Genomic DNA, 19,951 nt, shown 5'->3' with positions numbered 1-19,951 from the left:
CCCCCCCCCACCTGCATCTGGTAGATTTCCCATACCCTTTTAAACAAGAATCGTGTTCTTAATTATATCCCCCTCCCCTTTTTTTTTCTAAGCCCTTTTCCCCCACAAAAACCACCAATGTCTTGAAAGCAGGCACCAAATTAAAAGAAACCACAAAATAGAACTAAAAGGAAAAAAAAAAAAAAAAACAAACTGAAAACGGTCGATATTGGGGTATATGCACTTTGGACCCTCTTTAAAGAAAATAGTCTAATAGGCAACGAGGGACCTTACTATGTAGAAAGCAAAAAAAGGAAAAGAAAAAAAGACTATGGTGAAAAGGAGTTGCAAGGATAAGGCGATGACAAATACATAAATATTTCTTTGTATCATATAAATTAAAAACAATGTGCTATACAGTTTACCATACTGTGTGTGCTATGCAGTTTACCATATTGTTTTTATTTTTTTTTTTTATTTTTTCTTCTTTTTTATACATATTTGTATGGGTTCATTATTCCATTTGGATCAAAATGATTCTTTATCTCCTTAATCAATTTAATCTCCTGCTCATTCTTGGAATACCCAATATAATTCTTCTTTTGAAATCCTAAACCATGTTCAGCTGAAATTGACCCTTTTTTATCGGAAATCCACTGGTAAACAAATGGCTCCAACACTTGTTCAATTTTCTTTGAATATTCTCGCACACATACATTCAAATGCAAATTACCATCCCCGATATGTCCATACCCAATAGCCGAAACAACTGGCTTATCTTTATTATCAAAATCAACTAAATTGGCCTCGGCCAACCTTGCATTAGCCGCCTCTACTAAACCGTACAAATCCTTCAATGGGATAGACACATCGTATTTGTAAACTCCTCCATTCATGGTACTGGCTTCAGGTATACTTTCTCTCCAGGCCCACAAACTTTGTATTTGCGATTCATCTTGAGCAATAATACCATCTTCAACCAACCCATTCTCCATGGCGTTTCCCAAAAAAGTCTCCAATTTCTCATCATCGTGTTCTTTATTCGATCCCGATGTTTCAATAAGAACATAAAATGGATATTCTCCACTTTGAATTGGTTGTTGATCAGCTTTCAAATACTGCTGGGTTAATTGCTGTGACTTCAAATCCATAAATTCGAATGCCGATAATATTTCGCTCAACTCCTTTTTACATTCGTTAAACACTTTAATCACCGTCTCATAGTCCTTTACCGCCAAAAAGGCTACATTTGAAGCTTGTGGTCTAGAAGGACATAATACAGAAACCCCAGTGATGATCCCCAATGTTCCTTCTGATCCGATGAATAATTGCTTTAAATCGTACCCCGTGTTATCCTTACGCAAAGAATGCATCGAGTCAAATACTGTGCCGTCGGGTAACACAGCTTCCAAACCCAAGACCGATCCATGTAAGGATCCATACTTCAATAACCGTAAACCACCAGCATTACATGCAACGTTACCGCCAATCTGACAAGATCCTTTAGCTCCAAGATCCAAGGGGAAAATATAGCCTTGTTCAGCCAAGAATTGATCTGCTGTTTCCAATATAACACCTGCATCAACTTTCAAAATCCCACTAGTTGGATCAAACTCTCTAATGTTATTCATCGAGGATAACGAAATGATTATCTCATCAAATATAGGAGTCGATCCGCCAACTAATCCAGTGTTACCGCCCTGTGGAACAACAGCCAATTTCTTTTCATTGCAGTATTTCAAGATCTTGCTGATCTGCTGGCTTGTCTTTGGTTTAAGTACCAATTTTGATTGACCTTTATATTTCCTCATCCAATCTTCATTATAAAAATCTAAATCGTCTTGATTAGTAACCAAGCTGGTTTCAGGTAAGATTGTTTTGAAAAACTCAATATCGGACGGTTCTAAAGTTTTATATTTAGGGTCACGCTGTACTTTGGATGAATATGTGTCTGCTGTAAATGGCACTGAAGCAGAGTTGGAATAGAATGAGATGGGCAGTAGTATTACCGACTTACTAATGTTACCCCTTTGCAGTGCACAATAGACTAATCCTCTGCACCCGTTGGCTGCATATAAAGCCCTTTTAAATAACAACTTTCTATACATGGTTTTTTTTTAACCTCCACCAGGGCTCAGGATCTACGAATATGGGGGTCTAATCCTCAGCCTTTAGTAGAGGTGAAAAATTGTAATGAGTGAAAAGGACTAAGACCCAATTGAAAAAAAAAAAAAAAAAAAAAGCATCTATAAATCGCTACCATGTGTATTTCACTAAGGACCAACACTATCGACCGACACTATCGAGCAGTGCGAGATAGTGGAGCAATACTAAGTGCCACCGACACTATCGACACTATCGAGCAGAGCGAGATAGTGGAGCACACTAGCTGCCACCGACACTATCGACCCTTCCCTCGCTCTCACCCCCTTCCCATGCTCTTATCCCCCTTTCCTCGCTCTCACCCCCTTCCCATACGTATAACTTCTTGAACAATTTTATCTTCAGGTTCCCCTAAAGATAGTGTCCCTCGCTCTTATTCCCCTTTCCTCATCCACATACACCATTGCTACCATGTCATAAGTTTTCCCACTTATACAAACAATACGATTCCCAATCGGTAGCAGTTTCCATTTCTTCTCTTTTTCTCGCTTCTCACTCATGACGTGGCTCTCTCTCTCTCTCTCTCTCTCAACCTTTTCATTTAGCGCCGAAAAACGTAAAGCGATGGGGAGGATTGAAAAGAAAACACGAAATCAAATTTAAAATGAAAAATTCAAGACTCTGTATAAGAACTTCTACTTAATAACTTCTACACACACGTAGACACACACGTAGACACACGTAGACGTTATTTATACATTTATTCCATACAGTTATTCCTACAGTTATTTCATAGCTTTTTAAAATAATGGTATGTCAACTTTTACTACGATCCACTTTTCGCAATACTAACCTATATTCAAAAAGGCCTTACAAACACCAAAACAAAAGGCAGCAAATGCCAAATTTGAGAAAAAAGTTACAAAACAATGGGGGAAACCAAAGAGTAATGACGAGAAAGTAGAATTGCCAGTATCGAAACCTTGGTTGCTTGTGTTGTTGTTCTTGGTATGTGGTGGTGCTATACTAGAAATCATTAGATTATTCTTTTCATCTTAAAGTGAGTATAAGCGGGAGAAGGTGTGTACAGAAAATAGAGGGATAGAATGGGTATTACCAGCGCTAGCGGGTGTCCTTTTGTATTATTACAGAGATGACATTGAGATAATTAGAGTTGGGGTTTGTTTTGTTGTTGTTTTTTTTTTTTTAGCGTTGTTGGGGATTATTCTGCAGTTTGTAGGAAAAGAAATGGATTGTGCTTTGCTAGCATTTTACCATAAAGAAACTAGTATGTTTTTTTTTTTTTAGTACGAATTCTCTTTCATCTTTTCTTTGCAAATATATATGTGTGTGTATATATATATAAGAAACTCTATAATATAATACTTATCGTGATGATGAACCCAAATATTAATGAAATAAAGGAGATTTGATAGGTTACAGCTAAACTTTGTCTGTTTCCCGATGAAGAAGAAGAAGATGATGATGAACTGCTTCCACCACCAACACTGGTTGAATTTTGACCACCTGGTAATGGAACTGAATCTGTAATAACTTCAACATCTTCCTCGTCTGTATAATAAGCTTGTGCCAAACTAATTGCATAGTTTTCCAAATCATAAACAATATATGCGCTTCTCAAGACATTATCACCAAACAAAATGTATGGTGAGCCAGATGACTGCTCCCAAAGTCCCAACCCACATTGTCTTGAAGATACTCTAAATATTAAATCAGATACAGGAACTCTAATTGTTTTGTTGACAAAAGTGATATCTAATGTAGTATCTGAGTTCAAGTAATCACAATCAACCAAATAAAATCCTGCGCTCGTTACGTATTGTCCATCTAATTGACTTGCAACTGCTTTAATTTGATCCAGACGCAAATATGATAATGTTGAACCAGAATCTAAAACAGCACCAATTGAATCACTCAATACTGTTTCTGTATTTCCACTATTATTAAATACAATATTCGAAACTTCGACTTCAAATCTAACTGGGTAATTGATTACTTGATAAGTCCTCAACATTGGAACAGTTACTAAAGATCCTTCATATTTGGCATGGTCAACTGCCCCAAATAAAATACTACCACTCTTGTCATCCGCCTTTGCTAAATATAAAGAGTAAGCCACTCTATTGATTATCCCATCTGACTTCAACTTCATGGGTAAATTTTCATACATGTAATTGTATTCAGTAGTTCTTTCCAAACCAGGCAATCCGATTCCCAATACTCCAATATTACTAGAAGTTTCATTTGCTACAGCAAACGAGACGTTTGATACAGTAACATCGCCCATTCTGATATTATCGTAGCCCCATATTCCTATAGCATGTGACCCATCAGCATATTGAATAGAAAATGCGCCTGTATTGTTTTTTACAAACGTATCTGAATCTCCAGTATTAAACGATCCGTTTGATGTACAAGAGTTTGTGCCACCTGAATTTGTGGTTCTTGTGCTTGTACTTGTACTTCCACTACTACTGCTGCTGCTGCTACCACTGCTACCACCACTTCCGCCAGGTAATAATGAAGAAAAAAAGTCTGGGAGACCAGTGAAGAATGAACCACCGGTTAAATATATAGTTGTGTAAATAGCATCATCTCTAACTACCTTTGTTGGTTCCTGATCCTCATCGTTTTGCTCCTGCCTCTTTTTGTCAATCTCATTGTTTTGCTCCTGCCTCTTTTCGTCAATCATGCTGTCAGGAACCAATTGAACACCGGTACTAAACTGAAATACATTTTTAGCGTCTCTCTTCTCTTTGTCAATCATGCTGTCGGGAACTAATTGAACACCGGTACCAAACTGAAATACATTTTTAGCGTCTCTCTTCTCTTTGTCAATCATGCTGTCGGGAACTAATTGAACACCGGTACCAAACTGAAATACATTTTTAGCGTCTCTCTTCTTTTTGTAGTTTGTAGCCAAACATCTCAAGTCATGAGACATAACCCACAAATCCGAACTTCCAGTATCAACCAAAACTTGATTTAGCTCTTGGTTTGAGCCAATGTACAAATCGGCCATATAAAAAGTTTGCTGATTAGACAAGACTAGTTCAAATGAACCATCAGGGTCGTCTCTTTTCACCAACCTTGGCGCAGAATCTTCAACGGGGGATAAATCGCTTCTCGATGATCCTCTACGAATATTGAAATCCATTTTGTAGTAGTTTTCTTGATGTCTCTTTTTGACATTTAGTGCTGGTGCTGGTGGTGCTGTTATTGCCTCGGCCAACGGCACCAAGGTATATAATGCCGCTAGTAAGGATGCAAGTTGAACGGTGAACTTCATCTTAGTTGTGAGGCTAACGGTGATGACAATAAAGGGTAAAAATAGACAATGCCTAGAACTGGACTATAAGTCTCAATAAAAACAGCACAAGATCTGGTTCAAATGTAAAAGGATATTAGAATTCCCAGATTTGATTATTCGTTCTTTTAATTTTAATTTTAATTTTTTTTTTTTCAACTTTCCAGCTCCACTAATAAAGAAATCTTAATTATAGCAAACAATAGAACAGTACCAATCTCTTTTTTATTGTACAATGGAATCGACGGACTTTATTTTTAATAGCACGATGAAATCGACCGATTTTTTTTTTATCGCGTTGGAAAACAATGCTAAGAAATTGGGGGTCCTGCGAGGCAGTGCGAACTAGATCGAGTTAAAAATTATATGTTTCGTCTTTTTTTTCTCTGACGATAAGACGTTTATCAAATCAATCCAAGTAAACTTGTTTCATTTTTGCAAAGAGAGATGTCTTGGATTGTATTATATACTCTTTCTTCATTAGAGAAAATAATACTTTAGTTGAGATTGTTTTTTCTTGATAGCCAATGACTTTGTTAAAGTAGGGTGGCTTAGAGAAAGATGCATTACAGGGTCATTTGACCTCTTGATACCACCATCAATTTCAAACAAATTGCCACCAATACACACAAAAAACTTTGCTTCATCCTTTTCTTGAGGGTTTGTAAACCAATCAACACTCAATTTGAAGGACAAGAAATTTGTACTAAAAGTAAGAAAAAAAAAGTAATAATAAGGGATTGAACATATTAAATTTTGCTTACCTTTATTTACTTATGCCAATTTAACGACTCAGCCTTGGGGGGAAGGGGGGGGGACAGAAAAAAAAAAAAGAAGAGGGGTGAGGGGGGCCAGTTGACTATAATTGGGTTCAAGTGAGTTGGAAACTGAACCTGGATAAAGTCATGTTATTGGAAAATATGAACCTGATTGCCTTCTCTTGCATCCGATTCTCTTGCATCCGATTCTCTTGCATCCGATTCCCTTGTTTCCGATTTTTTTGATACCAACACTATCGACCGACACTATCGAGCGAAGCGAGATAGTGGAGCAGCACTAACTGTTACCGACACTATCGACACTTTTCATAATTTCAAGAAACTTATTGAAATCTCTTAGTAATTCCCTTACTAATTCTATTTGTCAATTTTGCGTTTCGGCAATTAAATTTCGCCCGACACTGACTACACCGACACTATCGAACATAGTGCGATATTGGAGTAGCACTGACTACACCAACACTATCGAGCAAAGCGAGTTAGTGGAGCAGCACTGACTACACCAACACTATCGAGCAAAGCGAGTTAGTGGAGCAGCACTTACTACACCGACACTATCTCGCTATGCTCGATAGTGGAGCACTTGCAAATATACTTACATTTCTCGTTCTTTTCATGATAGTATTGAGCTAAAGCTACTCCACTACCATTCCCTACCACCCGCTCGCTGTGCTCGCTGTGCTCTCTGTAGTCGTTGCTCTCTGTGCTTGCTGCTCTCTGTGGTCGCTATACTCACAGTGGTTGTTGTACTCCCTAGTCTAATGAGCTTCTTAAAGTGGAGCTAGTAACTTGTAGATCCGACTAGCAAGTAGAGCCAAGACTAGCTCTATCCTATTGACTATGTGAGTAGAGTAGAATAGAAGAGAGCGGAGAACACTATCTTTAGAGTAAAGAAGAGTAGATAAGAGTAGAATAGAAGAGAGCGGAGAACACTATCGCTCTGCTCGATAGTGGATAGAGTAGATAAGAGTAGAGGGAGTGGAAAACACTATCTCGCTTTGCTCGATAGTGGATAGAGTAGAAGAGAGTTGAAAACACTATCTCGCTCTGCTCGATAGTGGATATGATATTGTCTCCAATTTATTGCTGGGAAATTTCTCTTTTCTCCGCTACATCAAGCACCATGTTGAGCAAGTTGAGGATCTCAGAAAAGGGTCCTGGCGAGCGGCGCGGGGTCTGGCAGCGCAGGGTCTGGAGCCACAGCATTGGACACAAATGACATCAACAAAATCAACAATAAAGGACAATCCAAGCACTACTGCCAGTGCCTGCTGCACTGGCAGTAAAGAGAGCATCTGACACTGCCACTGGCAACTCTTACATTCTCTTTTATTTTACAATTTGGCAACTCTTACATTCTCTTTTATTTTACAATTTGGCAACTCTTACATTCTCTTTTATTTTACAATTTGGCAACTCTTACATTCTCTTTTATTTTACAATTTGGCAACTCTTACATTCTCTTTTATTTTACAATTTGGCAACTCTTACATTCTCTTTTATTTTACAATTTGGCAACAATTGCTCTACCCATCTCTACCCATCTCTCCTTGTTAAACCTGCAAGGCAAAGCGAGATAGTGGAGCACATTGACTAGTGTATCTCGTTTCGCTCGATAGTAACTTTTGATAAAATGTATTTTCTCCATCAAAGGTGAAAAATATAGCCGGTTGCAAAATAGTGCTAGAGTTAAGTCAACCTCACGATAATGGCCACGTCTATTAACTTTTTCAAGATCAACAAATATTCAACTTTTAGACAGAATACTTGGGTGCATTTTCCGCAGAGGACCGACTTGTCCATCAACTTTCTACAAAAAACTGATGAAATTGAAGTGCTTATACAATGGAAAGGTACCAATTTGGATAGACACATACTATTCTTGACAGCCAAAGTAACTACTTCTATTTTGAGGAAAAGTCCTTGTATAGGCGTCAAACAATGTGATTCCTTAGGCAAAATTCTTTTCAGGTTTCAGATCAGCTTGGAAAATGACGCTGAGTTTGTCAAATGTAGTGAGATGTTTGAGAATTTGAAATTGAATTCATCCCAGGGGACAACAACTCAAGAAAGCCAAAGAGGAGAAACGTCTGCAATTATTTTGCCCGAGTCCCAACCCGGCTTTGTTGCATCTCAGGTGCAATCTCGTTTAGTTCAGTCTCAAGAGCAAACATGGAATTCCAAGACAAATGCCAACCAGGAACCCAATATTTTGAGTCAAATACAAACGCCAACACCACCACAACAAAGTAGCAAGTCACAGCCTATCCATCAATTACAAAGTAACAAATCACAATCTATCCATCAATTACAAAGTAGCAAGTCACAATCTATCCATCATTTACAAACCAACTGTACCCCTCTTTACATGGAGCCCCTTCCTCAACCTCAGCCTCAAGTTCATCCTTTATTCTTGTCCATGGCAGCATTGTCACAGCAGTCGTACCTCAATAGTCACAATTCAATCAACTACCAACTGCAACCACTTGAAACCCTTCACCCAACTTCCAATCAGTACCAGCCGCATCAGCAATTTTCAATTTTTCCCACAACGCAATACCACAATGCAAACAGCCAGACTGAAGCGAAATTATCTCATGCACAAGTATGGTCACAGCCCATAAAAATGTTTCCACAAACTTTACTCAACCATCAGGAAGGTGCCTTCCCCGTAACCGATAAAGAATTGAGACTTTTAATTAGAAAACAGTGTCTGCTGAAAGAGTTTAGAGATTTTGTTAAAAGGTTGGATAGAGTGCTTGCGGATGATACGTGAACAGACTCGTCATCACTTGATCAAACTCGGTTATTAAAGTTCTTTTCTTTATGCATCGGCTGCGAAAATATGGAGTTAGCAATGGTTTTGTGCAATATGTCACATCTATGTTTTTCTAAAGCACGTTTTTGTACGTCTACATTATTGTCACAAGGAAGCTATTGATGAAATCCTACAATCAAATTCAAATAATAGTTTCCTCCATTTCCTATCAATAAAGGCCCATCACCACCTATTCCATACGATGTATCAACCACACATATGTTTTTTATACCTTTACCTTTAATATTCTTTTTTCTTTTTTTTTTTTTCTTTTTTTTTGTGTGTGAATCACGAGGATCTTTTAAAATGGTCTTAATTCCTTGCATGATTATAATACTAAGCTAATGAGAAAAACGCTCAGTTAATTGAAATGGCATATGAGGCTATTATTGCTAGTGGTAAAATCCACGTGTCTGTTACACACGGGTTTGGTTCCTATTAGTGTATCCTCTTATGAGCTAACTACTTACCCTTTTGGTGGTAGTGGTGGTGGTACAGATTTCAATTTTTCAGGTATAACTCATAAATGAAAAATCAACCACCCAACAAAAGAGCTGGAAATTTCACTATCAAAATTGATTTTTTATATATATATATATATATTTTTTTTTTTTTCACCTTCTTTCAATCTTTCTTTTACTTTACACAACGCCAGCATCTTATATCCTCCTTTTCTCGTGCTTTGGGTTGATCCTTCTTTGCGAGATGAAGATATCAGAAAAGTTACACCAGGCTCATAGTGATGTTAGCAGTGTTCGTCCATGTCCCACTACATTTTCATTTGAGTTTTTTGTACCTAAAACATCACAGGGTGTACAGAATCTTTATGATAGAATGGATAGGATGTACGACTTGAACCCTATTTTTATTGATATTACTTGGAATGCCGGTGGTAGATCCTCTAAGCTAACTAATGAGATGGTCTACACTGCTCAATCTGCTTTGGGGTTGGAAACGTGTATGCATTTAACGTGCACAAATATGAAGGTGGAGTTGATTGATGAAGCGTTGGACAAGGCCTATAAGTCAGGGTGTCAAAATATCTTAGCATTGCGAGGAGACTTACCCTTGGATGGAAGTGAATCAACTGGGGATTTCAAATATGCCAAGGATTTGATAAAATATATTCGAACTAAATATGGTGACCATTTCAATATTGGAGTGGCTGCCTATCCCGAGGGCCATCCTGAGGAAGAGGACGAAATGAGAACATTACATTATTTAAAGGAAAAATGCGATACTGGCGCTGACTTTATAATAACCCAAATGTTTTACGATGTGGATAATTTTATCTCCTGGTGTGAGAAGTTACGCAAAATCGGAATTGAGATCCCCATAATCCCCGGTATTATGCCAATATCTACTTATGCTGCATTTGTCAGAAGAGCTAAATGGTCAGAAATTAGGATACCACCACATTTTTTAGAAGCATTGGATCCTATTAAAGACGATGATTTCCTAGTTAGAGAAAAAGGTACAGAGTTGGTTAGTGAGATGTGTTTGAAATTGGTTAGATCAGGGTATGTAAACCATTTACATTTCTACACCATGAACTTGGAAAAAGCAACGGTTATGGTTTTAGAAAGATTGAACCTCATAGAAGCTATTCAATCACACGATACTGTTAGAGGTGCAGAATTACCATGGAGAAAATCATTGCACCCAGAAAGAGTTAAAGAATCAATTCGTCCTATCTTTTGGCAAAACAGGAAATACTCCTATGTTTCTAGAACAGCAACTTGGGACGAGTTCCCAAATGGAAGATGGGGAGACTCGAGGTCTCCTGCTTTTGGTGATATAGACTTGTGTGCATCTGAATTGTTAAGACAGTCGCCCAAGAGAGCATATGAGCTATGGGATACTCCTGCAAATTTAAAAGAATTGAGCGAAATAGTTATTTCGTACTTGAAGGGAGATTTGAAATCCTTGCCATGGTTCGATGGTGCCGTAGGAGACGATACCAAAGTTATAGTTGATGATTTGACCAAGTTGAACAAAAGAGGATTGTTGACCATGAATTCGCAACCTGCACTCAACTCAGTAAAGTCCTCAGACAAGGTGTTTGGTTGGGGCCCTAAGAATGGATATGTTTACCAAAAACAGTATTTGGAATTTTTCTGTCATAGGGATATTATTACTAAGTTGCTTAGTAGGATTGACGAGTATAATTTGAACCAAGGCGAGTCGTCGCCAGCTATAATCTCATATTATGCAGTTGATTTAGCAGGCAATTTAACAACAAATTGTGATGACGACGATATCAATGCTGTCACATGGGGAGTATTCCCAGGTGAAGAGATTCTACAACCAACCATTGTGGAGAAGACCTCCTTTTTGGCATGGAAAGATGAAGTTTACAGACTTTTCTCAGAATGGAATAAAGTGTTGACTTCCAGTTTAGTAGAAATTAAAGATCAACAAAAACTACAAAGCTTTAGCAATATGATGACTGAGTTCAGCCAAGACTTTGTCTTGTGTAACTTGGTTAATAACGACTTTGTTGATTCAAACTCAACACTATTCAATTTGATTTATAACTTAAATCTTGACGAATTATCATAATCCTCCCCACCACGACACTATCGAGCAGAGCGAGATAGTGGAGCACACTAGCTGCCACCGACACTATCTCTTCCACCGTGTGTGAGATGTAAGGAGTATACCAAATTTCATTCTTGCTTAATGGTGAGGGGAGGAGGAGGAGGAGGAGGAGGAGGATTAAAATAAAAGGCAATTCAACAATGCCTAGTTAGAGAGAAAAAAAAGAGACTTTCAACATCAGTCTCTTCTTTTCTCAAACATTCGCTCAACTGCGTTTTTACAATTGGGCGAGACACAATTTTATGTTTGATGGTTAATTAGGCAAGAACCAAACAAAATAAAACAAAACTTTGCATATACAAATTTCAACATTTCATTTCAACATTGATTGTTAAGCTTTAAAAACTGGCTTTTTCCCCTTTTTATATATATATATATATATATCTTATTTTTTACTGTATATTTATTGGTATTTGGGATCCTTATGTATAAAAGCTGCATCCTCAACGGCATGGGTAAATATAAAATAGAGTATATTTTTGGAATAAGTTGTAGAATTTGGTAATGATGATGGAGGAAAAGTTTGGTAAGCACGTGCTATTTCTTCAAAGGCGACACTATCGAGCGACACTATCGAACGACACTATCGAGCGACACTATCTCTTCCACCTACAGTTCCTCTTTCTCTATAGTTCCTTTTCCACCTACAGGTCCTCTTTATCTACAAGCTTCTCCCTCTCTCCCACCTACAGTTCCTCTTTCTCTACAAGCTTCTCCTTCTCTCCCACCTACAGTTCCTCTTTATCTACAAGCTTCTCCCTCTCTCCCACCAGCATCGCCGTTGGCTCTGCTGGTGGTATTTGCTGGTGGTTTTTGGTGGCCTTTCTCCTGCATACAAACACTATTACTACTAACTTTTTCTTCATTGGCTGAAAAAAAAAGCCTTAGTAAAGGGATCTCTATAGAGGAAAAAAAAAGCCAATAGAGAAGAAAGAGAGAGATTAACCATATTATAGTAAGTAAGGTTACTTTACTGAGTTTATTGCTAAAGAAAAGATGTCTGGTGGTCCTGTCCCAATATGGAAGAAATACACAACTAGATCAAGAGGTATATGGGAGAAATTGAGACAATTATTAGTGCTCGTACCAAATAGATCATCAGGTAATCCAGTTGTTTCGCTATTTAGAAGTATTCCACCTGGTGAACGAGTTCGTGAAGCTAAAGCATACCAAGATCCAATAACGGTTCCAGCAGGCGATATCAAGGGAAATCCTTATTTTAAAAGAGATTATAGAAGAAACTACCCTCAGACTCACGCTTTTGATCAAACTAAAATCTCGGGATTATTGCAATTGGGAAATGCAGCACATCCAAGAATCTCTATAGGAGATAAGGGCAATAAGGAGTTGAGTACATATACAGCTGCCAAAGAAGTAGTTTGTTTGTCCAACACCTTGTCTCATGTGCCCGAAACAGTCGTACGAGGCGAAATCTTGGGACAACAAGGAGAACCAATTGTGGCACCAAGTTTAAACAAGTTTAAGTGGGAAATCTTGCCTGAAAGTGTTCATGGAATGTATACTGATCAATACCCATGTCGCATGTTCACCGATATCAAATCGAAAAACCCACATCCTTTACAACAGAGCACTTCACCACTTTAAAAAAAAAAATAAAAAACTGCAGAAGAACGGTTTTTCTTTATTGCGTAGTAGTAGTAGTAGTAGTAGTAGCATCAGCAGCATCAACAACAGCAACAGCAGCAGCAGAATTGGGTCGAAGTGAGAATTGAGGAAATGTAGTTGGTAATGCATATAAGTTAAACCAACAAATCAAGTATTGTAATGTGGATTTAGATTCCTTTCCAGTCTCCGTCTCTTGATTAATGTTTTGGCCTTTAGTGAAAATATCTAGTGTATTAAGTGTTTCGCAAGGGTGGATTTGTAACCAGGGCAGTTGCAATAAAGCATGATCAACAATTAATAAATCAACTTTTTCTAACCGTTGATTGTCATTGCTTCTGAGTATGTTCCACACTTTCTCTATATCGAAATCTAATTTATCATTAATAAATAGTCGTAAGTGATAAATTGGTACTTGGTAGAACTTGTCGTATGACACAGTGAAGTCAATTCTGATTTGAATATCAACAAGAAGATCAATGCTAAAAAAAAGACACTTGTCCTCACCAATTGTTCTCACTATACTGGATAGAACTTTAAATGGAAGGGTGGACTGTAGATTACCTACAATCAACTCACTAAATAGTACTATTGTTGCATCAAACTGCTCGCTCGTTATCAGTAACATATATTTCTTTAAACCACCTACAAATAATCATCATTTTTTCCAATCTCGATACTAGTCTTTTTTCTTTTTTACAATTTTTCATTAAGATAAAACTCCTATTTAAAAACATCAAGCTAGTTTGAAAACTACTGCTACTATTGCTAATACTACTAATACTATTATGTATGACTGACTCTTGGTAGTTCCGTGTATTACAACACGTTCTTCTTTGCCCTTCATCCCCTCCTCCCAAAAACAAACAAACAAACAAACAAACAAACAAACAGGATACCAAGTGTTACTCCACTATCGAGCAGGGCGAGATACAAACAAACAAACAGGATACCAAGTGTTACTCCACTATCGAGCAGGGCGAGATACAAACAAGATACCAAGTGTTACTCCACTATCTCGCCCTGCTCAATAGTGGAAATATTCATCAATAATTTCCCCAAGTTTGGAGAACACTAGTGAGAAATTCTCCAAATGCACTCTTTTTCTTTCCGTCGCTTTACTTTACACCTGCCCCACATATTTGACACCCCTTTCCATTTCCATAGGTATACACATTCCAATGAAGCTAGCTTCTTCTTCTTCTTCTTCTTCTTCTTCTTCTTCTTCTTCTTCTTCTTCTTCACCCGCCAATGGACAACATTTTTCTTTTCCCCTTTCTCACCTGCTATACCGTTTCATCATCATTTCCACTCTTCTCCTGACTTGCCCTTGGAGTGCTTTCATTCAAGAGTCCGCTTTTACCATTGGCAAATATTTGAGCATTTGTAGCACTTATTGAATTCCTCACTGACATCTCCTTTACTCGTTCAGCATTCGGATGCCTCATAGGCATACCATTGGAAGTTCCCAAAACACCACTTAAACTCTTATTATAGCCAGGTTTCTGTTTCTGCATCGCATAATCACCGCTATCAAAATATTTCTTATCGTGAAACTGAGAACTCAAAATTTGCTGCGTTGTTGGCAATCTACCATACATTTTATAAATTCGAAGTTCCTGTGGTGATAGCTTTGATAAGTCTATATTCTGAGTATTTTGGGGTTCTGACAACGGATCATCGTCGCTGAGCTGATTAGACATTGGGAAATTTTATATAATCACTTTTATCAAGCTTCTTTTCTACCCAATCTAGAAAATAACACTCTTTTTAAAAAGAAAGCAAACCTTTATGACTTCTCAACTTTATAAGAGAGTGACTTTTTTTTGAATTACAATTTAGTTGTGGTGTACTAAAAAAATTAATAATAGTTAGCTTACTTTAAATTATACTGATGTATGGATGCAAAATGCCCCCCCCCCCCCTTCCCTTCTCTTCTCACGACGTCTCTCGTATCCTAAGCACTCAGCTTGCCCAGTTTTAAACTAGAGGAGGGGGGGGGGAAGGTGTCAATTGTAAAGAGGAGACACAAGTGTGAGCTTTTACCGAAACTCAAAGCATAATGGTGCATTCAGGGCGAAACTCAAAGCATGATGCATTCAGGGCGAAACTCAAAGCATGATGCATTCAGGGCGAAACTCAAAGCATAGTGGTTCATTCAGGGGGAGGGAAGATGGTGCATCCAGGGGGTGAAAAAAAAAAGAAAAAGTAAGGAGGAAAAAGGGTGGAACAGATAACACAGCTTTTGAAACCCCTACTCACCCCTTATATATTTAGTAAGCTTCTGATATATCCCAATTGGGTGACAAGTATTATAAATATATCAACCAAGTATATAATTAAATCGTATAACTCTAAAGGGATCGGTAACCAATTGAGTGGTAATTTATTGATATACAACTGAAACTTTAATTCATCTTCACTGTGTAAAAACTTGTCCCTATTATAAGTAACACCAAAGAACTGATAATCAATACGCAAGTACAAATCTAAATCCTTGGACTCGATATCATTATCTCCCAATGATTTAGACTCTCTATCAATTCCCAATGATTTAGACTCTCTATCAATTCCCAATAATTCATTTGTCTTTATATATTCATGAGATAGTCGAAAATCATAGGCCAGAGTAGCAGGCCAACATAGCTTTATAAACAACAAATCGTTGCTTTCAATAATGGAATCGCTATAATTGTTGATTTTAACCAATAGCGTCTTTTGCACTGGCAAAGTAGTATCATAAGGTATAACAATTGTATTTGCATTTGTATTTGAAATGGTATATTTGTTATGAGCAAATGGTATTTGATCTCGTATTGACCCAATATGGTACTGTAGCAATACAGAATGAGTGGTGTTTAAATGTTGAATATCACGTGGGTACCCCGAGGTGATTCGGTTTGTTGGTTTGGGTATGTTATAATAATGCGGAATGCTCAAGAGATAAGTTTCCGTGTTTGCTAGACATATCGACAAATAGAATAAAAATAGGCTAATGAGATGAATCATGAGATAGTTTTGATTACACACACCCCCAATGTAAAACCCTCGACTTAAACCCCTCTACTCGTGTCGATTGTGTGAAAGACAAGTCTTGTATGGGGAAGAAGAAGAAGAAGAAAAAAAAAAAAAAATAGAGATGATGAGCTTAGTTAATTATGATTTCTAAATGGAGAGTGCACACACTGGTTGGTCTCTAAAAATACTTGTCACAGGGTCACTAGTCAGTGGTCAGTGCTGCTCGATAGTGCCACTAGTGTTGCCCATCATTTGGTATCTCTCTATAAATAATCGCGTTGTAACAAAGAGAATCGCTGCCACTCGTTCAAACGGTTAGTAAGATAGCCGGTTGTGGTCTTGCTCCTTAAGCCATCAATAAAAATCGATTTTCCCGGAATGGCATTTCTAAATTTCTCTTGAGCCTTATAAACATCCACTTGATGTGCACACGTGTCTTCAAGCGGCGAGGCTTTATTGGAAATATTCAATTTGAATGTTTGCAAATGATCACTGTTTTTCAATTGGTTTATTATCCAATCATAGGATCCTCTATCTAGTATTAGGTTCCATCCACTCAAGTCTAATGTTCTTAAATTAGGCAAGTTTTCAGGATTTAAGAAATGTTTTATAACCGACTCTTGCAACTCTGGCCATTTTGCCATTTGAAATCTGTCTTCAAGCACATACTCAACGTTTCTTTTCAAAGCAACGTAATAATGTACCCGAAATGAAGTAACGCTCTTCAAATTTTCGCCCTTGAATTCTAAAAGCTCTCTGAAATTTGCTGAACGTATAAACGAAGAGCTGACGTTATACCTCAAATATAAGTTTTTCAAAGTCTTGTAATAATTAAATTGCGAAACTCGAAATGGCCAGATCCAACGACAATCACACAATTCTAAGGTTTCCAACCTCAACGAAGGCGTTTCTGGCCAGTTAGGAAGCCAAACAAATTCACGGGCTCGTAATTTTAGCGCTTTGAGCTTTGTAAAGTGTTCAACATGTGGAAGGGCAAAACAGTCCATCATAACGGGGAGTATATGACGCGTATTTCTCCATTCAAAATAGTTTAGTTTCAATTGTGAGTCTATCGCATCAGCGTTACTGTAAACTGATAATTCTTCAATATAATCATTAGATCTATGTTTCATCCAACAAGATGAGTTCAATGTATTAATTTTCAAATGACGTAGATTGGGAAGTAATCCAATCTGAGCTGTGAAAATATCCCTATTCCATTCGCCATATGTATACGCATCAAGTATATGAAGTTGTTGAATATAATGTTTATGCTCATGTAAAAAACCGTATCTGAACCCACCGTCACGTATGATTACCCACCAGAAGGTCTTTACATTTTTGAAAATCCTTGGCTTCAAATAGTGTCTGTATCTGTGGTTGGTAATAGATAAGTTTAGAAGATCCTCAAACGGGACATAAAAGCAAATGACATCAAATACGTCTTCTGGTAGGTCAATTAGTTTAATGCTTTTCTGTTTGACTTTGTGCTTTGCCAAGGGAAGAAATTCTTCCACCTCAAATCTATCTCTAACTCTTTTCATCTCGATTTAGCTCAATTGTGAAGAGAGAAAAAAAAAAAAAGAACACCTATAATGAAAGAAAAAAGACACCAATTCTCTGTTGTATCCTTCTCTCTTTCTCAATTCTCTGTTGTATCCTTCTCTCTTTCCCAATTCTCTGTTGTATCCTTCTCTCTATTGTATCCTTATCCTTCCCTTTTTTCCTTTCAGTATATATTATTTTCCAACACGCGTCTTTAGAGTAAAAGATTATACAAGTTTTTTGACTCTTCAGAAACCTTCGTTTGTCAATTAGACGAAGGTTTTTTGATAAGCGCAATATTTTATCAATCAGAAATAAACCAATGTGCATTTTGTGTTTTATTTTGTCAATAGGTGGGGCAAAAACTGTTTGGTCCCACAAAAAATCAAAAAAACGACATATTATACTGTAAAGAGTAATAATCCCCGGATTTTACAAGTACCCTCAACTTTGCCCTGGCGGTGTTGGGAGAAAAAAAATCTAAAACAAAAGATTTTTTCTTACTCACCCATGCCTTTCTCTTGGCCCCTGAGCGGAGAAAATTTAAAGAGGAGCTTGTTTCCCACTTCCAGTAGCTTCATCTTGGGGATTTAGAATAGGTTGACTCGAGGGGGAGTGATACAAAAGTCGTGGGCGCGCACACTAAAAAAAAAAAAACAAAACAAAAAAAAACTTGCATTTGGTATAAGGAAAGTCGAAAATTAATTTATATCATTAAACTGTACCAATCGTGCTTTCACCTACCTAAGTTACAGAGTATAGGTAGTGGACAAAACCGTGTATTGCGTCAGGTATAGTTACAAGTTCATAACTTTTTGTTGGGGAAAAGTGTTAACCACCATTCTTTTTTTTTTTTTCTCTGCTCTGGTTGTTATAATAAAGTACTACAGCACCAGTGATTCAGCAGGCCAGTCCTTTCTTTGACATTTTTCACTTGCATGTAAAGCCAAAGTTTTTTTTTTCATATTGTTGATATGTTTTGCTAAGTTTTTAAAAGGGATGATTAATTGGTTGAATTTGACGTCAATTATAGTTGAAAACATCAGAAATGATATATTGTCTAATTTGGTTACAAGAATCCCCTTAATTTTAGTATTTGATCCTGACTCGTTTGAACCGCCATTCACAAATGGACTTGATGAGTTTCTAGCAATAAACAATTTGACCACAATATATGGAGACGTTTCAGAAGATGCAAACAGTTTAGCTAGGTACAAATTGATCCTGTCTCAATTATTTTTAGTTTACTTTACGGATTTCTTGTCACTTTTGTTTACTGGATTAGATGTCATCTATAGCATAATTAGAATATGTCTAAGTACGATATTCTTTGGTGTCTTGCTAAGTATATTGGGTTTTTTTGTGATTTGGACAATTGTTACTTTAACCAGGAGATGGAAGTTGATTGTTTTATTTATTAGAAATAACGAATTTGGGGGAGTTTGGTAGGTATAAAAGAACTGACTTTTATCGCCCCTTGGATATTGCCCCTTTGGTATTGCCCCTTTGGTATCACCCCATTGGTATTGCCCCATTGGTATCACCCCATTGATATCACCCCATTGATATCACCCCATTGCTATCGCCATTGATATCGCCATTGATATCGCCATTGCTATCGCCATTGATATCTCAATTCATGAGATAAGATAAGTATTTGGTAGCGTATATATCAGAATGTGCACTGTGTGACCAAAGCGAAAAAAAGACCATGAGATCCAATTAGGGCCAAAAATAGTTTTTGTAATGTCCAGTGAAAATCTGATTATTAATTACACTCTACTTGTTTGCTTTTTTTTATTAACTAGCAATATATCCTACTAGGAGGGGTATATGACAGAGTTTTATATAGAAGGAAGAGGTACGGTATAAGTTCTAACAATAATAGTTATTTCTCGACCAAGAGGCTAAAGTAGATTGAAGTTGTTTCTCACATTTCTTTTGTGGAGTTAATATATATAACTATTTTTTTTTTGTCATTTATCGCATGGGGGTCATCCATCATACTGCTTTTAGGTACATTTTCCAATAAAACTCGCCACCTTAGAGGACAAACTGAGAAAGAGAGAAAATTTTAACATCTACTGGTTGAATTGTTATTAAATTCATCTTTTTGGTATAAGAAATTTTTTTTTTTTTTTTTTTTGGAAAATACCA

At 37.2% G+C, this 19,951-nt stretch overlaps 9 protein-coding genes across 9 annotated transcripts; 3 read left to right on the top strand and 6 right to left on the bottom strand. All coding sequences in view use genetic code 12, as the record gives it.

Moving 5' to 3' along the window:
* Positions 1-470: 470 nt before the first annotated feature.
* On the bottom strand, positions 471-2,087 carry AIP2 (D-lactate dehydrogenase; the record flags this gene model as incomplete). The annotated part of the gene is made up of 1 exon (XM_049324572.1): positions 471-2,087. The coding sequence occupies one exon, from the start codon at positions 2,085-2,087 to the stop codon at positions 471-473; it is 1,617 nt and encodes a 538-aa protein (XP_049179735.1).
* Positions 2,088-3,454: 1,367 nt separating this feature from the next.
* Positions 3,455-5,392, bottom strand: SAP9 (aspartyl protease; the record flags this gene model as incomplete). The annotated part of the gene is made up of 1 exon (XM_049324571.1): positions 3,455-5,392. The coding sequence occupies one exon, from the start codon at positions 5,390-5,392 to the stop codon at positions 3,455-3,457; it is 1,938 nt and encodes a 645-aa protein (XP_049179734.1).
* A 2,505-nt stretch (positions 5,393-7,897) lies between these two features.
* Positions 7,898-8,965, top strand: KGF56_003255 (uncharacterized protein; the record flags this gene model as incomplete). Its single annotated transcript, XM_049324570.1, has 1 exon — positions 7,898-8,965. The coding sequence occupies one exon, from the start codon at positions 7,898-7,900 to the stop codon at positions 8,963-8,965; it is 1,068 nt and encodes a 355-aa protein (XP_049179733.1).
* Positions 8,966-9,712: 747 nt separating this feature from the next.
* MET13 (methylenetetrahydrofolate reductase (NAD(P)H)) lies at positions 9,713-11,569 on the top strand (the record flags this gene model as incomplete). Its single annotated transcript, XM_049324569.1, has 1 exon — positions 9,713-11,569. The coding sequence occupies one exon, from the start codon at positions 9,713-9,715 to the stop codon at positions 11,567-11,569; it is 1,857 nt and encodes a 618-aa protein (XP_049179732.1).
* Positions 11,570-12,604: 1,035 nt separating this feature from the next.
* NUO2 (Nuo2p) lies at positions 12,605-13,213 on the top strand (the record flags this gene model as incomplete). The annotated part of the gene is made up of 1 exon (XM_049324567.1): positions 12,605-13,213. One exon carries the CDS (start codon positions 12,605-12,607, stop codon positions 13,211-13,213), a length of 609 nt encoding a protein of 202 aa, XP_049179731.1.
* A 37-nt stretch (positions 13,214-13,250) lies between these two features.
* On the bottom strand, positions 13,251-13,893 carry KGF56_003252 (uncharacterized protein; the record flags this gene model as incomplete). Its single annotated transcript, XM_049324566.1, has 2 exons — positions 13,251-13,713; positions 13,874-13,893. 2 exons carry the CDS (start codon positions 13,891-13,893, stop codon positions 13,251-13,253), a joined length of 483 nt encoding a protein of 160 aa, XP_049179730.1.
* A 624-nt stretch (positions 13,894-14,517) lies between these two features.
* KGF56_003251 (phosphatase regulator) lies at positions 14,518-14,934 on the bottom strand (the record flags this gene model as incomplete). Its single annotated transcript, XM_049324565.1, has 1 exon — positions 14,518-14,934. The coding sequence occupies one exon, from the start codon at positions 14,932-14,934 to the stop codon at positions 14,518-14,520; it is 417 nt and encodes a 138-aa protein (XP_049179729.1).
* Positions 14,935-15,496: 562 nt separating this feature from the next.
* KGF56_003250 (uncharacterized protein) lies at positions 15,497-16,240 on the bottom strand (the record flags this gene model as incomplete). Its single annotated transcript, XM_049324564.1, has 1 exon — positions 15,497-16,240. One exon carries the CDS (start codon positions 16,238-16,240, stop codon positions 15,497-15,499), a length of 744 nt encoding a protein of 247 aa, XP_049179728.1.
* Positions 16,241-16,512: 272 nt separating this feature from the next.
* On the bottom strand, positions 16,513-17,793 carry KGF56_003249 (uncharacterized protein; the record flags this gene model as incomplete). Its single annotated transcript, XM_049324563.1, has 1 exon — positions 16,513-17,793. The coding sequence occupies one exon, from the start codon at positions 17,791-17,793 to the stop codon at positions 16,513-16,515; it is 1,281 nt and encodes a 426-aa protein (XP_049179727.1).
* Between the last annotated feature and the right edge of the window lie 2,158 nt (positions 17,794-19,951).

Source organism: Candida oxycetoniae, assembly GCF_023343755.2.
Source record: "Candida oxycetoniae strain CBS 10844 chromosome Unknown scaffold29, whole genome shotgun sequence".
NCBI lineage: Eukaryota > Fungi > Ascomycota > Pichiomycetes > Serinales > Debaryomycetaceae > Lodderomyces > Lodderomyces oxycetoniae.
The sequence above is the reverse complement of the archived record's forward strand: the minus strand, read 5'-3'. Positions and strand labels throughout refer to the sequence as shown.